Genomic DNA, 18785 nt, shown 5'->3' on the forward strand with positions numbered 1-18785 from the left:
AAATCACCCACATCCTTGGCCAGCTGCTATATTCTCACTGCCATAGTATCACTGCTATATTCTCACTGCTATATTCTCACTGCCATAGTATTGCTGTGCTTATCAGGGTTATTGTAGTTTCGCCTTTTTCATTCGTTTTTATTCTTGTTATGTTGAGATTCAACAAACTCAGAAAAATAGCAAAAATAGCCGATCTACAAGCTCACAACGTCCTGATTGCTAATCCTGGTGCTTATCCGTGTGTTTGAAGCAGGCCGAGCGAGGCAGTCCCTTCTATTGACTTACATAAGGTATAAAAAAACAGCATCAGCATTTTCCGCTGCCTAAACATTGCAATTAATAGAAGCGTTTGCTATGATCAGCATTTATGGTTAGATGGAGGGAAGTGTCTACTCATTTGCAGGCTTCTTCTCCCTTAGTTTCCCGTTGCCAGGCATCAGAGATCTTCGCCTACTGATAAGGGATTTTGTGGAAATCTGTATTCAATATCAAATTTCCGTTTCACCAAGTTTTAGCCTATGCCTTAAAATGTCACCAGACGTATCAGTAGGGGAAGATCTCACATGAAACATACAGTATTGTGCGCACAAGCCTACCTCCCTACCCACGTACACAACCTTTTCAACAGTAACCTTTGGCTTTGATTTCATTTTTTGGGGCCTTTCGGCCAGTCGGGAATCAAACCAGGGACTCGTTGTCATGCATTAGAGCCCATGTGGGATGCGTCCCTAACCATTCACCCCAGGGACCCAAGTGCCACATAGTTGATTCCTGGTACTTCTTTACACCGTAGCAGTGTGACTAGGGCTGTGAATCGTCAGCTATTTCACGATTCGATTCCGATTCTTGGATTCAGGATTAGATTTTTTTCAAAACAAGCGATTCTCGATTCAAAAACGTTTTTTTTTTCGTGTAATTTTTCCGTGTCATTTTTTCCGATTCAAAACGATTCTCGATTCAAACGATTCTCTGTTCCAAACCGTTGTTGTTAGATCTTGGAGAATAACACCAGTGTTTTAAGAGATGTGAGGTGATGTGTAAGCGGTGGACTTTGTGGGTATATGTGTGTGTCTGATCGATCATGAACTACTTGGCTCCTAACTCCAGACACTCATTTTAAATCTATACGCTGTACCAAACCTGCAGGAATGCCATCCTTCATCCACTGTTATTGGATCAGCTGAGTAAGCCCTCCCTCCAGCGAGTGTGTGAACGCCTGCTGTTTTGTAGGGGATCTTGTATGTCTCTGCATGTGTGTGTGTGTGTATGTGCTAGGATCTGATCAAAAGGTACTTATCCAATGTACTTGCCCCATAAAAATGTCTACTTTCCCAGCCCTAGGTTGTTTACCTTTTTCCGGCGGTGCGGCGCATAGATTTCTCTCACAATAATACTGCAGGACCAGGTGGTGGGAGATGTAATCTGTCACACAAACGCATCAAAAGTGGCAGAAACGCAAGCTTGTAGATCTGCTACTTCTGCTACTTTTTAATTTGAGTCCTGAAAACAAAGTAACAGCTTAGGACGTACAGTATGAGGTTTCCACCCGACAGAGACGATATACAGTACTGTATACAGTATATACCCAAGCTCTGCAGCTTCACATGCAAATATACAGCATGGGGCCAAATATATGGATGGTTGTACTACCAGCCGTTCCAGCTATCATATAGCATGTGGATATTCTACCTTTGCCTTCTCGTCATGTGACATTATCATTATCTTGACATGGTGTCAAGACTTGAATATACCAGGTGTTTTCTGGTCTTCTAGTGTACACACACACACACACACACACACACACACACACACACACACACACACACCCCCACACACACACACACACACACACACACACACACAGAGACACAGACACAGACACAGACACAGACACACACACACACACACACACACACACACACACACACACACACACACACACACGTGATGGAAAGTAACACACACACACACACACACACACACACACACACACACACGTAATGGAAAGTAACTAAGTATATTTACTCAAGTACTGTACTTAAGTACAATTTTGAGGTATTTTCAGTTTTCGGTACTTTTACTTCTACTCCACTACATCTCAAATGCAAATATTGTACTTTTACTCCACTACAATTATTAGAAAAATGTAGTTACTAGTTACTTTGCAGATATAAAGTATTATATTATAAAACATACATTAACCACTCTAGCCCTATTTTATACATAGGCTATTGCGATGTGACGCGTTGTGAGCTTGTAGATCTGCCATTTCAAACATTTTTGTACTTTTACTTTTGATACTTGCTATGTTTTGATGCCAATACTTTTGTACTTTTACTCGAGTAACATTTTGAACACAGGCCTTTTACTTGTAACAGAGTTTTTTCTACATTGGTAAATGGTGCATTTATATAGCGCTTTTTATCCAAAGCGCTTTACATAGATTGTGCATTACATTCACCCATGTAATGCACAATACATTGCAGTATTGATACTTTTACTTAAAGGTAGGGTAAGTGATATTTTTTGGTTAAAACAAAAAGTATTTTGTTAAAATGTTAAAGCACTATATTCTAATAGTAATCATTGCTATAGAGTGTTTGTTCAGTAACAGGAGTCTCCATGTCTCTCCAGCTCTTTAATAAACAGAAAATACATTTTCCGGTAGGTGTCAAAATCTCAGCCAATCAGGAGAAAGTACCCATTTTTAAGCTTAATTTTATAGTGTTCCAGTTCCAATTTTGTCTGCTCATTTCTTAGTGTCATCACTTCCAATTTCACTTGTTTAATCTATATCCTGATTGAGTTCTCTATCCTGATTGGATAAAATTGGAAATGAAACTGAAACTGAAACGAAAATGCATTTTCTGTTTTATAAAGAGCTGGAGAGACAAGGAGACTCCTTTTACTGAACAAACACTCTATAGCAATGAGTACTATCAGAATATAGAGCTATTTAACACTTATTTTAACCAAAGAAAATCACTTACCCTACCTTTTAAGTAAAACATTTGAGTACTTTTCCCACCACTGAGACACACACACACACACACACACACACACACACACACACACACACACACACACACACCATAGAGCGCCGCTGTTCAGTAGTGCTTTCTCTTTTTGACAGTCCGCTGTGTTTTATCAGTGTTTTTCTACCGCAGCGTTTAATTGCTTCCACTTGACACGCAGTAAAGTGTCGTCGACTTACTTACCAAATGGCCTCATGATGTAAATCCCCCGGTGCCTGGAGGCTCGTTTTCATCCTATGCTCACACAGCTCTTCCTCCTCTTCTGCTCTGTCCATTCTTTCTCTACCTCCCTCCTCCCTGCCCTCTCCTTGGAAATTCTACCGCTCACATGGATTAAAGTTCTCACGTTATCACGACTGATTTCAGTCATTTGGATTCCATAGAAGCCAGCATGTCTTCTATGGGAGGTATGTTGAGCAGCGAAAGTAATGCGACGCATTGAGAGCTTGTAGGTGGTCTTCTTTCGGTTATTATTTTAAAGGGATAGTTCACCCAAAGAAATATTTTTTTTCTATCGATTAGTCACCCCATGGAGACTTGAATTCATGGATATTTTTTTGTTTTTGTCATATTCCTAAGCCAATAATTTGATGACCAGTGGACCGGACCGGTAGACAGCGGTTCCGGTAGGAGACGCAAAGGAGACTCTTAGTGTCTCAAAATTCAAATTATTGGCTTAGGAATGCGACAAAAACTAGAAAATATCTGTGAATTCAAGTCTCCATGGGGTGACTAATTGATAGGGGAAAAAAAGTCATTTTGGGGGTGAACTATCCCTTTAAGAGTATAGCATTTGAAGTGGTCAAACTATCACATTATGTGCAGAAGCATCTTCCATAAAATACTTATGGTCTGGGATATTTCATTAAATAAAACGTTAAAGTCTCAATCTTTGATTTTTTTCACACTGGTTGGCAGTATGTAGAAAAGCAGGAACAATATTACATATTATATATTATATTCATTTTACATATTGTTGTTAATTGTTTAAGACACAGCGTTAGTGTGGGCGGGCTTCCCAAATTCACACATTAGGACACAATTTTTCAGTTGTGAGATTTAATTTCGCTTGAATCCATGTGCTCATTAACCTACAGTATACGTGTTGATATACATGCAGGCAGAACCAGACGTAGGTTAAACAGGCTATTTGTGTTGGCCAGCACTTAGGGAGCGCAGAGGAGCGAAGTGTGTGTGTGTGTGTGTGTGTGTGTGTGTGTGTGTGTGTGTGTGTGTGTGTGTGTGCGTGTGTGCGTGTGCGTGTGTGTGTAAAGCATGTGTCATTTTAGATTTATTTGGCTATTCAAAAATAGCAGATATACAAGCTCATTGCACGGCACCGAGTGCTGCGATATGAGCTTGTACATCTGCTATTTTTGAAAATGTGTTTGAATATTATATTTTTTGTAACTCAAATCTTTGCTTCTAGGGGGGTCCCTGGAACGAAATATTTTGAGTTCCGTGGCCAAATACATGTCATTTTGGGGGCCCTTGACATGATATAGCAACATGCGTTTTTTTTCAGAAAACTGTAAGGATTTAGAAGACATTTGTAGAATGGTATTTCAGGCCTTAATGGGTTAAGCAGATGGGAGCTGTGGTGGATGTCTTTCTCATGCTCCTTGTGCTACTAGACCTAGCGTGCCATTTGTGCTTGTTTACAAATAATGCCACATGACCCCTACCATCCTCTCTCTCTCTCTCTCTCGCTTTCCTCTCTCTCTAATTAGTCCAAAGCAGTGGTGAAAAGTAACTAAGTAAATTTACTCAAGTACTGTACTTAAAGGGGTAGTTCACCCCCAAAATAACTTTTTTTCTATTGATTACTGACCATCTGGAGCCTTGAATTCATAGATATTTTTTCGTTTTTGTCACATTCCTAAGCCAATAATTTGATTATAATAAATGTGTCCCCATTGATTCCGGTAGGAGACACAAATGCATTTGTGTCTCCTACCGGAATCAATGGGGCTAAATTTATTATAATCAAATAATAAAGGAAGGAATGCGACAAAAACAAATAAATATCCATGAATTCAAGGCTCCATGGGGTGAGTAATCAATAGAAAAAAAGTTATTTGGGGGGTGAACTACCCCTTTAAGTTCAATTTTGAGGTATTTTTTACTTTACTGGAGTATTTCCAATTTTCGATGCAGACTACATCTCAGAGGAAAATATTTGTACTTTTTCTCCACTGCAATTATTTGAAAACTTAAGTTACTAGTTACTTTGTAGATCTTGATTATTATTACAAAACATACCCCAAAAAAATCGTGAAAATATTGTGCAAATCTTTGAATGAAATGACACAGATGCGTTCCCGGTCTTAATGGATTAAGGAGGAAGGGAGGATTATTGTCTGCATTATCCATCCACTCTTAACTACTTGAACACCAGCATCCGTATTGTGCGGAAAGCGTCGCGCAAGAAAATAGCGTCGCGCTGCTATTCTTGGAAAATGTTTTGCCTGTAACGACATGGCCAAGCTGGGACGCCAGGTTGAAAGTGATTAAAGCCGTACTATGTAACTAGTTTTTCTAAATACATTTCTATTTTGTCCAATCTGTATTCGTTATTATTGCGCTTCTTTTGAAACATTTAGATCCTGTTTCTGGTTGGACACAAACGTTAGCTCAGTGCTACACAATTCAGCACTTAATGTGCAGGAGACCCAGGTTCAAATCCCTGGTAGAGCAGGAGGTTACGGAGGGTGGCTTTAAGGTGGATTTAACAGGATGATCATCCCCTCGATTTTCTTACCTTTTTCAAGTAGTCACAGAATATGTATCTCCAGTATGATGGATCCCCTGATGGTTGCTAATCACAGCGGGTTTCACTGTGCTTCGGCGAGAAAAAAAAGATAAATGTCATCGCGACCTCCCCGTTCAATTTTATACGCCTTTGAAATTGAATGTCTCGGCCAAAAATACATAGTAAAAAAAAAGTACACAGGAGCCTGCTGTACAGATACAGCCTTTTTAAGTAATAAGTTAACCAAGAAGTGAATGGAGCAGCAAATCTTCGGATCACGATATCTTGGGTTCTAAAAAAAAAAAAAAAAATGAAGTCTGTCTGTCTGTCTGTCTGTCTGTCTGTGATTTATCATACACAACTTGCATATCATCTCTGTCGGGTGGAAACCTCATTATGTCCAAAACTGTAACTTTTAAGGATTCAAATAAAAAAGTATAAAAAGTAGCAGATAAGCTCAAAACACGTCGCTTTGCACCACGTTTTGAGCTTGTAGATCTGCTACTTTTGATACCTTTCGCGCCACGTTTAGAGTTTGTGGATCTGCTACTTTTGATACTCTTGTGTGACGCTGTAGTATGACCAAGTAGGGCATTAATTTACACGTGTGTGTTTCTCCATAATCAGGACGATGCCCGCCAGCTGTTTGCCCTGTCAGCAGCAGCCGAGGAGCAGGGCATCCTACCAGAAGACCTGTCCAACGTCATCACGCGGCTGTGGGCCGATGGCGGCGTCCAGGGCTGCTTCTCACGGAACCGCGAGTACCAGCTCAACGACTCGGCGGCCTAGTGAGTGTCTCAGGTTCTCTCTGTCTCTCTCTCTCTCTCTCTCTCTCTCTCTCTCTCTCTCTCTCTCTCTCTCTCTCTCTCTCTCTCTCTCTCTCTCTCTCTCTCTCTCTCTCTCCCTCTCTCCCTCTCTCCCTCTCTCTCCATGTCTTGCTTATTGAGTTGTCCACCGAGTGCTCTTATCTGCAGGCAACAGTGTTGGAAGAAGTACTCAGATTTAGTTTTGACTAATAAGTAAAAGTAGAAATACTCTGTTACGAGTAAAAGTCCTGTATTCGAAATTTTACTTGAGTAAAAGTACAAAAGTATTGTGCGATTGTCAGCATTGTAAATTGCTGATTTGCCACATCCACTGATTATCTGAAGGCTTGGTATCTACGGTCATGTGTTTCGAAAATTGTTCGTCTGTGTGTTCCAAATTCTTTAATGATGGACACTAGAACATTTTTGTTTGATGTCTGATGATGCAACACAACTCTGCCCTGTCCCAATAAACTGTGACGTCTGTTTAGATAAGGATTCATTTGACCTGCTTGTTGTTTTTTCTAATGAAAAAAAGAACATCCTACTCAAGCCTCTACATCAACATAGCTCAATCATTTCCTCTATTTCTCTCTCTATTGATTTTGTTTTTCTTTTCATTTTCAATTAATCACCCCACCTGCATCTTGCTATTACCAAGGAGAACGGTTTACAAGCGCTGCTCCTCGTTAGCGCTTCTCATCATTAGTGTGCTATAAAGTGCTTTATGTCAGGATTTATTTAGTCATATATAGCATATAAATGACATAGGATGCCTAGAAATTGTGTTTAGGCAAGGGAAACCAATATCAGGAAAAGAGAGAATTATAGTGAACAAAAACAGAGACCAATTTCCCGTTATGTTGTCTGTTTTAATTCATCCCGTTTCTCCCATTCTTGTACAGTACTGTGTATCCCCTTTTTAACCACTTGAGAGCGAAAATAGCCAATCTACAAGCACCCGCGATGCGGCGTGTTGTGAGCTTATAGATCTGCTCATTTTTCCCCTTTTTTTTAGTAAAGGTTTTTGAAAATGTTTGTCCTTAATGACATGCCTAAAATAGGGATTCCAAGGTGAAAGTATTTAACCCCTTCACCTTGGTAAACTACTATAATACTTCTTTCACCCGGGTCCCCCAGAGGTCTATCCTTGGCCCACTCCTTTTTTTCCTTCTATATCAAATCTCTTTGCCGAATGTTGGCCTGTTATGATATGCCCAGAAATGAATAGGGAGTGCTAGGGTTCATGTAGTTAACCCATGAAAACCATGGGAAAGCATCTGTGTAACCACTTTAACTATTATTTTATACTTTGGCTATTCAAATATAGCAGATATACAAGCTCATAGCAAATCTTCGAATATATACATCTTTTTAAAGCTGACATTTTTAACTCAAATCTTTGCTGCTGGGGGTCCCTGGAACAACAATATTTTGAGATGGGAGTCGGCGGCCAAATACATATAATTTTGGGGGTCCTTGAAATGAAAAAAGTTTGAGAACCACTGATATAGAAACAGGTTTTTCAGAAAACTGTTAGGATTTAAAACACATTTTCTTTAGAATTGGCCTCAGGTCTTAGGGCGTGCTCTCACCAAAACATGGTCGCCTAGCATTAAACGCAGGGTGTGCGCGGCCACAGTTTTTTGCAGCCAGCGGATTCTAAAAAACGGGAGTGACGCGCCTGTCACTCACTTTCAGGACCCTCCCCGTAGCCCGCACCGCCTGCTGCCTTGAGCACCATGGTGCTTCCTGAGTCAGAGATTGGACAGAGGGGGAAAATCAGCTCCTGCCTCCAGCAGTTTTCTGCTTCAAATGGACAAGTCGTGTAGAGCAGATAACGCAAGGTCTGCGCGACAAGCAGAAAAATCCGCTCTTGCGTGAATCCACGCATTTACATTGACAATGCATTGGCAGATTCTGCCCCAGAGGTAAAATAAAAGTGCGTTGGGAGCGTGCCCTTAATGGGTTAAAGGCAATAGTGCTGTAGGAGGCCCAGTCAAATCTTGATGGTGGTTTTGAATGCAAGCCATGTCCCCATCAATATCTTAAGGGGATTAAAAGATCAAGCCGGTGGCTGCCGTGTGTTATTGCTTCATTGAGAAACCAATTCCTTTTGAAATAGTGGGTTGGGAGTCTCTGGAAATCTCCCCCAATTTCTAGGGATTCTGCTGTGCCTAATTTCCGCTGAATCAATTTCTGACGATAGGAACGGTTCCCAAGATAACTCATTTAAATCAATCCTATTAGCTGAAACTAAAGCGCAGGCATCCTGCTTACAGCATCGTGCTAGGTTAGAGAGTGCCTTGTAATTCATAGCACTTATGATATCCCATTGGCCCATTCTAATAACGCCTTTTAAATCCTGACCTAAGTTTTCTGAAAAACGGTTACCTTTAAGGATTCAAATTCAAAAATAGCTAAAGTAGCAGATCAACAAGCTCAAATCTCAAGCCGCTTTTGCGAGCTTGTAGATCTGCTACTTTTGAGCGACGCCGTAGTATGATCAAGTAGGGCATTAATTTACAAAAAAAAACACAAAGTTAAAATATGGACATAAGAGGTTTCTGTCCGATGTACTGTATAGCAACAGCCAATATGACACAGACGTGTTCCCGGCTTGAAAGGTATAACAACGTGTCGGTGTTCCAGGTATAAATGGGTTGTATTGAAATTGGCTAACATTAGCACCCAGTGAACATCAAGATTATTACAACAATTTCACCCCTTACAGTTTTTTGGTTCAAGCCGGCGGCTGAGGGTAATTTGAAAGACTGCTCTGTCAATATTCAATTCCTGCTGATGATGAGAGTTCTATGTCTTTGGATAGTCTGCATAGCAACAGTAATGCCATGATGCTGCATTTCTCTTTGTTGTGGGGGTGGGAGGGGGGGGACTAAGTAACTAAGTACTGTACTTAAGTACAATTTTGAGGTATTTGTACTTTACTTGAGTATTTCCAATTCTTTTACTTCTACTCCACTACATCTCGGACCCAAATATTGTACTTTTACTCCACTACCATTGTTTGAAAACTTTAGTTACTAGTTACTTTTCAGATATTAATTATTATATTATTAAACATACTTTAACCACTTTAGCCCTATTTTATACCTAGGCTATTTGAAAATAGCCGATCTACAAGCTCACAACGTGACGCGTTGTGAGCTTGTACTGTAGATCTGCTATTTTCAAACATTTTAGTACTTTTAACTTTTGGTACTTTAAGTATATTTTGATGCCAATACTTTTGTACTTTACTCAAGTAACATTTTGAACACAGGCCTTTTACTTAACGTAACAGAGTATATTTATATTGTGGTATTGTTACTTTTAAGTGAAATATCTGAGTACTTTTTCCGCCACTGGGCGGAAGCATTTGAAAACTGTGTGAGGCAACAGTCTGTCTCAAGAGACCAACGTGTCTGAGTGAAAACAGGACTATTCTGTTTGACTTTGTGGCTTCATGCTGGGGGACCGACCGTTCCTGTTGCTAAACTGTGATTACACGCTTTACTCCCCCTGATGCACATTTTCATTACCTCAATGACCCTCAGTGCCCACTTGCGCCATTTCTTTTTGTCAGATATTGTTGTCATAATGTAATGGTGAAAGGAAATGACAGCAGACCGCGAGGTAATCGTGTGCTACACGCTCTGCTGATACGAGGTGTTATCACCTCATGGGCCTCTGGGACACGTTCCATCACTCCAGATGGAAATTGAGAGAAAAGCCGTGACTAGAACACAATGTGTCATAGTTTACACTGTAATGCCTACAGAATGTGCTCCATTTATACCGTCTCATAAATCACTGTCTTCTCAAAGGGCCGTCCGGAATCCACCCAGGAACAGATTAAACACTTAACTCTTTAAGACCGGGGACGCATCCGCGTCATTTTAAAGATTTCTTTGGGCCTATTCAAAAATGGCAGATCTACAAGCTCATAACGCCGCGCTATGAGCTTATATATCTGCTATTTAAAAATTGTGAAAATGTGTGCAAATCTTTGAAAATATATATATATAGAATTCCCCAGAAGCAAAGATTTGAGTTAAAAATGTTCGCTTATATATAAGTGCCGCGCTATGAGCTTGTAGATCTGCTATTTTTTGAACAGCCCAAAGAAATCTAAAAATGACACACAGATGCGTTCCCGGTCTCAATGGGTTAAGCCCTATTAGTTTTTTTTGCGGCTATTCAAAAATATCTTTGGGGACATTTTGACAAATCTTGACAGATGTTGACAAATCCCAATCCCATTCGGCGCTTTTCCACCGCATGTATATTCCAGGCCATGCTCAACTCTACTCTGCTTTTTGGGTTTTCAATTATCAGGCAAAAGTACCTGGTAGTTTATTTGGTACCACCTCCGTGGGGGTACAAGGACCTGGGGGCCGAAAGGGGCCGAAAAAGGGTGCCAATGTTGGCCCCCACTCCCTGAGAGGTCTGAGGCAGGCCAAACGGAAGCCAAACCGGTGACTTCTAACGCTGCTTGCTTACTATAAGGAAGATAAGCAGAGGAGGATGTGTTGAGTTTAGGAGCTGGAGGAGAGGGTTATTTTTCAAAAATCATGAACATTTGTGCAAATCTTTGAATATATATATATATATATATATACGTTTCCCTGGAACAACATATTTTGAGATGGGGGTCCGCGGCCAAATACATATCATTTTGGGGGTCCTTGACATGGAAAAGGTGGAGCAGCACTGATATTATAGCAACATAAATTTATTTTTCAAAAAAACTGTTTGTTGAAAAAATATTCAGAGATTTGCACAAAATGTTCACGTTTTTTCAAAAATAGCAGATCTACAAGCTCGTAGCGCGGCACTCGGTGCCGCGCTATGAGCTTGTAGATCTGCTATTTTTGAATAGCCAAAGAAAGAGATGGAGAAGACCGTTCCTTAGTTCAGACATTGTGAGTCTGCCACTAGATAGCAATCCCACGTCTCATGAGCCTCTGAGAGAGACGGAGATGGCACTGCACATAGTAATGAGGCTCCTTTCTTCTTCCTCCCTGCTTCACCACCTGCTCGCGGTTAACAAGGATCTTTCTTTCCATTTTAAATACCTATCTCTCAAAGCTAACAACTAAGAAAGGCAAAGTGTACTTTAATGTCAAAGCTGTTAAAGGACCTTTGCAAAGTAATTTGTCAGTTATGTAACTATTACTAGTTGATTGAACAGTCGGAAGCTCTTTCAACAGTTGACAGTTTTTCCTACTTTTTGAAGACCCACAGGGCCGTTTCTCACCAGCCGCTGTAACTATAACGATAGCTATAGAGCAGTGATATTCAACTGGAGGCCCGCGGGCTAAATTCGGCCCCTGTGGAGTTTGCTTGTGGCCCTGTAACACAGTGGTTCTCAACCAGTGGTCTGGGGACCACCAGTGGTCATTTTCATTACCTAACGGGTCCATTTGGTTCCATTTGTACACTCTGAGTTAAATTAACACTAATGATGATGATACAGCGTAGATCGGGCATATCTTTTCAAATGGGGGTCCGTAGGCTAATATCTGTCAATTTGGGGGTCCTTGACGTGAAAAAAGGTTGAAAACCACTGCTGTAACATATTCCAACTGGAACACATTCCATATTCTGAAAATATATATTGGATGGTTGGTTGTACAGGATGACCATTTTCTATGTTTTTCATAACCGTTGACCAAAAACTCGTTAATGGATAATTAAGGCGCTCACATCAACATGTTGAGCCTGCTGTCCAGTGTTTTGTGCTATAGTACAACATTATGTCCATTGTTACAGTATGTGCTAAAAGGTGCTATAAGACCATAATGGACATGGTGATTTACTGCTTCACACTGCATTTACGCATTTTGTTGATTGAGAGGATCATTTCTGTGCCAGACCTTTTATAGTGCACAGGCTTTTGATTATTTTTGAGTATTCATTTCAATGTGTTCTGTGTACGGGTCCCTGGCACGGCAGCGTCTTCGTGAGAAGATTCGTGGGGGGGCAGGCTGACATGGTTCAAGTTGTTTCTATGTTTGTATGAATGAAAGGTTTTTGGTTTTTGTCTATATTATACCTGGCTGATAAGGGCACAGGCTCTTATGATGTGTTTCATGAACCATTAGTTGGGAATCTAGTGCATCATGACATTGAGTGCTTGGGTGAAACACATGACGGTGTAAAAAACTAATGGATGAGATGGAGAATTCTTTCTTTGGCGTGATAGACCGAATCCACTCAAAACTCAGATGTAAGATGCTACAAATAGAGGGAGATGGCGTGTTAATGGACAAGGTGCAGGCCTATGTTTTGTGTCCGGGTAGCTCAGCCGGTAGAGCTCTCGCCTTTGGATTACGTCCTGGGCACCGCCAACTCAGCGTATGAGTAAGTACTGGGAGCTGATGGTATCATATCAAGGTCCATTATTTATTATTGATGTTGGTACCATAGGAGAGATAACAGGCAAACGGATTGATCAAAATAACAATTCTTTAATTAAGTAATGCAGATGTTTAACAATAATTTAACTCTTGAGAGCCTAAAATGAAACCAAATGGACCCGTAAGGGTCCATTTGGTTTCATTTTACGCTCTAAAGGGTTAAAGATCCATTTGGTTACCATCTCTCTCCATCATTTAGCTGGGGACCACCTGGAACCCCCTCAAGGACCACTGGTGGCCCCCGGACCACTGCTCTAGTGCATTGAAACGGGTTCAATGCACGTTCTTGGCTGATACCGACAATAAGTAAATATTACATAATAGTAATAAATGAATAACAGTAAGTTAGACCTACTTACTTACTGTTTTGTAGGTGTCAGACATGATTTCCCATTGATTCTTTGAAAAAAAAAAATCTGCATGGTTCTTTATTGTAGCTGACCAAAGGTTTTCATGGTTTATGAAGTGGTCTAAGCATCTACCTTTAGGACCAATTTTGGCCATTTAATACTTGTGTTTCAACCATAATTCAACCGATACATAGCATCATAGTATATTACATAGCACAAAAGAAACACAGCTAAGCACCTTACCTTCTTATTGTAAGCCTACCAGATTCACTTAATCTTTTGAGGCTTGACTTCCATATCAAAATGTCAAATCAAGTGATGTGCCAATATCTGATTTTATGGACTACAAAGGCAGTCTAAAAACCTTTTCTCTCTAGGGCGATTATACTTGTCAAACACATTACAAAGGGAAGTTGTCAAGCAAAGGTTTTAATGTCCCACACCCACTCTGACTTAACACAGGATTACATCCAGTTGCAGCACTTTATTATACAACAAGGGTTGTTTTTTTCTTCATGTGATTGAACACCACGTTGAGTGATTGGCAGAAAATCCCTCAACCTTTGACCTGCAAGGTTCGTCTTAGTTCTGCCTCAGAGGCGTTGTGACAGCTGTATATCTCTGTGACAGCTGATCCCCGGCCGTTCTCTCGTCAGGTGTGTCTGTCACTACTGCTGCTGCAGCAGCATGCAGCTTTGTTGTAGGTAGCCTACTTAGGTATAGCCTACCCATTCAAACCGGCAACGCATCTGTGTAAACACTTTAACCATGTTTTGTACTTTGGCTATTAGAAAACAGCAGATATACAAGCTCATAGCGCGGCGCTCATAGCGCGGCACTCGGTGCCGCGCTATGAGCTTGTAGATCTGCTTGTAGATCTGCTATTTTTGAAAGATCTTGAAAATTGGTGCAAATCTTTGAATAAATATGTTTTTTTATGTAACATTTTTAACTCAAATCTTTGCTTCTTGGGGGTCCCTGGAACAACATATTTTGAGATGGGGCATCCGTGGCTAAATACATATCATTTTGGAGGTTCCTTGACATGAAAAATGTTTGAGCACCACTGATATTATACTTTTTTTTTTTAAACTTCTACAAATTTTAGAATCCCCCAGAAGCAAAGATTTGAGTTACAAATGTTCGCTTTAAAAAGTATATATTCCAAGATTTGCAAACATTTTCATGATTTAAATATAGATCTGCAAGCTCATAGCGTGGCACAGAGAGTGCCGCGCTATGAGCTTGTATGTCTGCTATTTTTTTTATAGTTCCCGGTCTTAATGGGTTAAAGGTAGGGTGAGTGATATTTTTTGGTTAAAACAAAAAGGTGTTTGTTAAAAGGTTAAAGCACTACATTCTGATAGTAATCATTGCTATAGAGTGTTTTTTCAGTACCAGGGTCCGGGTCCCCCTGTCTGTCCAGCTCTTTAATAAACAGAAAATGCATTTTCAGGTGGGTGGCCAAATTTCTGCCAATCACGAGAGAGTACCCATTCATCAGCTTCAATTTAATAGTCTTCCATTTTTTTGTTTAATCCTGCTAATTTCTTTGTGTCATCACTTCCCAATTTCACTTGTTTATCCTTTATCCTCTGTGTGTTCTCTCTACTGATTGGATTAAATTGGTATCCCGACCTGAAAATTCATTTTCTGTTTTCTGAAAAGCTGGAGAGACGGGGAGACTCCTGTCTCCGAATAAACACTCTATAGCAAGGATTACTATCAGAATATAGAGGTATTTCATATTTATTTTGGCCAAAACATATCACTTACCCTACCTTTTAAGTAAAACGATAATCAGCATTTAATGGCACGTCCATCAACCTGTGAGAATGTGTTCTCCTCTTTGCAGTCTGTGCGTGTCCCCATTGGAATAATTTAAACTGAACATGGACTGCTGAAAAGTGAGTTTCAGAATCGCTTTTGAGTGAAATATCAAACGTGTCAGCGTGACAGTGTCACACTGACACATGCACACACACGCGCGCACACACACTGGTGAAACATGTTTTCTTTTTTTTTCTTTCTCCCCCGTGATTACTGGCTGTCTGTTTGTTTAACCGAGGAAGAGAGAAGACTCCCGAAACGTCACCTTGGTGATAGTCCAGTAAATTAACTGGTTGTATGATCCAGTGTGTTCGTTTTTAACCGGGAACCCGACGTGGTTTTAAATGACTGGGAGCTGCAGCCAGCGGTGCGCTGTATGCTGAGCTGTAGCCTACTATTTATGTATCTTCGTAAACAATTAGGTGCAATGGTGTAGCCTACAGTTACAATTTGATTGGTCATGTCTACCATTTGTGTCCGCTAATGTTGGATTTCAAATGGTTTATTAATGGGAAGTGTGGCACTACCAAAACAGCCAAATATCACCATAATGCCTTCTTTCATCATAGCCTATGACTATAAGTCGATCATGAAGGGAATGCTTCATAGGCAGTCTTCTTCATAAGAATCCACATTCTTGAAGTGACACATGACAGCAGGTTGAAAAAGAACGATGGCGATGTGTAGGCAATGAAGGCAATGTGTATGAGCGTGCGTTCACTCACATTGTTCGGTTGGCATGAAGTCGAACTTCTTGCCCAATCCGGCCCCTTACCCCAGTGGTTTTTAACCTGTGGTTCGGGACCCCCAGGGGGGTCCCCATATGATTTTGGGGGGTCCTCAGATGACAATGAAGTGACAATTTAAGGATTTTTAAATAATAATACATTTTAATACCTAAATAGGGGGGGGGAAAAGACCATTACCACATTAAAAGTAATAAACAAACTATGCTATACATTTTTTTTTTTTTTTAACTGGTCAAACATGGCCAAATTGTAAAATAATATAAGAAAGAGCCTAAATTTGTGTGCTTGTAGATCTGCTATTTTCACAATATTTATCTGTGGAACAGAGTCAAACTAAATGTAATGCCTCAACTCCTACATTCCATGTGCTTGTCAGGGTGGGGGGTCCCCCAGTTCTAATATGATTATTTTGGGGGCTCACGGCCTGAAAAGGTTGAGAACCACTGCCTTACCCAACATGAGTCAACTGTTGACCACATAGTCACGATGTCATCATCCCCGGTTCCATTCCGTCTGGAGGCCTGTGTTGCATGTCCTTCCCTGTCTCTGCCCGCAGTTTCCTGTCTCTCTATACGGTCCTGTCTAAATAAAGCCAAAGAAATGACTGAAAAGAAGAAGTCGGTCTCGGTGACAAAGGAAATGGTCAGCTTAAATGCAGATACAGCCGAGTTGTTCACTTGTCCCGTCTTTAATCACTTTAATGACCACTTCACCCATTTTCAGCCTATCTTCATATAATTGGTCCTCACTAAAGCTCTTTAACCCATTAAGACCTGAAGCCGATTCAGTATTCTGGAAAAAAACGTATGTTTCTATATCAGTGGTGCTCCAACTTTTTCATCTCAAGGACCCCCAGAAGCAAAGATTTGAGTTAAAAAAAAATTGGTTTAAAAAATATATATATTCAAAGATTTGCACGCATTTTCACGATTTTTCAAAAATAGCAGATCTACAAGCTCGTAGTGCGGCACTCGGTGCCGCGCTATGGGCTTGTATATCTGCTTTTTTTTGAATGGCCAAAGTGTAAAATAATGCTTTTTAGCTCAAATAAAAAAGTTCCGGGTCTTAAAGGGTTAAGAGATGACACCATTTCCGACTACTCGGTCCGTGTCTCAGAGGTGGGCAATTCAGAATAATGCCCACCTGTGATGTCATCGGTAGGCATGTTTGGTCATTTCAAACTAGATTAATGCAAGAACAATGGCTTCTATTTCACTATGCCAACTTTCCGGGAAGAGAAAGGCTGTAGTTTCTATTAGCTTGAAATCCCCTTCAATGATGTCATTCGTACACACAGGTTCATGTTGTTCAGAAGTTCATTATGTGGCTTCTAGCAAAGAATACCTTGAATAATCACTAATCAGTTACTGGTTTGTTTATTGTGGGTGTAATAAACAAGAAGGACATTTAATCAATCAATTTGTCCTCCTTAAGGGAGAAACAGATCTTTATATTGCCTGTTGTTACGATTTTATACACTTTAGTGTGCAAGATTAATGAGTAATGGTTTAGTGCTTAATAGCCATTTGTCAGACAGTCAAGTAGAGGCAGAACCATGCGGATAAGCAGTCTTGTATTACTTGTATACCAGCACCATAACGTGAGACAACAGATTGATTACAGTGTCAGAGAGCCAACAGGAGGCATTTATTCTCTCTTGCCTGTGTAAGGACGACGTGTGGGGTATTTATTTTCAGAGCTGCCATCCTTCAGATGAGACGGTAGCCACAGATCTGTCTGTTGTCACTGCAGGCAAGCGGTCAGTACAGTACAGTCGAACTTTGTCACTGTAAACTTCTAGGGTGGAAACTGCAAACCTCATATCTCCAAGAATGTAACTTTTCAGGACATGGAAAAAAAGAACCTGTGTTCCAATGGATACAATGTAGATATTATTTAGTCATAAGTTCTGATTAATATTTTTAATTGGTTCAATATTTTAACTCCCACAAACGCACTTAACTTTTCCTTATTATTATTATGTTTTTTTTCTTCTTCACAAATGGCATAGAATTGCCGATCTACAAGCTCACGATGCAACACGTTGTGACTTGTGAGCTTGTAGATCGGCTATTTGTGCTACTTTTGTGTGACACTTTATTAATTATGAAAAAAAAACATAAAAAGTTGAAATATGGAGATACAAGGTTTCTGCCCGACAGAAATGACTTGCTAATGACCAAACCTTCCCTCTGCCAGCCAAGGACATCTTGGCAGGTGGACAACATGACACTGGTGGTTTCAGCACCCTTATGACTTTCCTCCACATGACATGAAGTACCAGGGTGTAAACTTTGCACAGATACTGTAAACTGTGAAATCTATGTGGGAGTAGAGCACGACCCATGACAGAGTTTCGGCTCGGATGTCAATTCCACTTTTGGAGAGTCCTAGACCACCGATTACTGATGTTTTGACTGATATTTTGTCAAAATGTTTGAATCAATTTGACAAACTTGGATTTGAAGTTTGTATTTGAGAACATAATCTGATAAGCAAAAGATAAATACAAATAAACACAAATAATACATAAACTGAACTTTGTTATTTAACCACTTGTGCTATGTAAACAAAACATAACTGATCTGCAAGCTCAGAACACCTTGCATTGCAAGCTCGTAGATCCATTTCTTTATTCTATTGCTGTAATGACTGGAACACATCGGCTGCATAACTGCTGTGCCAATACCGATGTAATCAAAAAAGTAAAATAAAGGCCGATCTGTAGAATGCCTGTATCATTATCAGTGGTGTAAAGTAACATAAGGACATTTACTCAAGTACTGTACTTCAGTGCACTTTGGAGTGTTTACAATGCGAATACTTTTGTACTTTTACTCA

General features: G+C 40.2%; 1 protein-coding gene across 1 annotated transcript in view; it reads left to right on the forward strand.

Moving 5' to 3' along the window:
- LOC308082566 (guanine nucleotide-binding protein G(i) subunit alpha-2) overlaps positions 1-18785 on the forward strand; it is a 106385-nt gene that overhangs the window by 78052 nt on the left and 9548 nt on the right. The window contains exon 4 of the mRNA XM_080424387.1: positions 6415-6575. Coding sequence (XP_080280513.1) covers positions 6415-6575 — 161 coding nt within the window. The remainder of the gene's footprint in view (positions 1-6414; positions 6576-18785) is intronic.

Source organism: Gymnoscopelus braueri (genome assembly GCF_963280865.1).
Source record: "Gymnoscopelus braueri genome assembly, chromosome: 3".
NCBI classification, from domain to species: Eukaryota; Metazoa; Chordata; class Actinopteri; order Myctophiformes; family Myctophidae; genus Gymnoscopelus; species Gymnoscopelus braueri.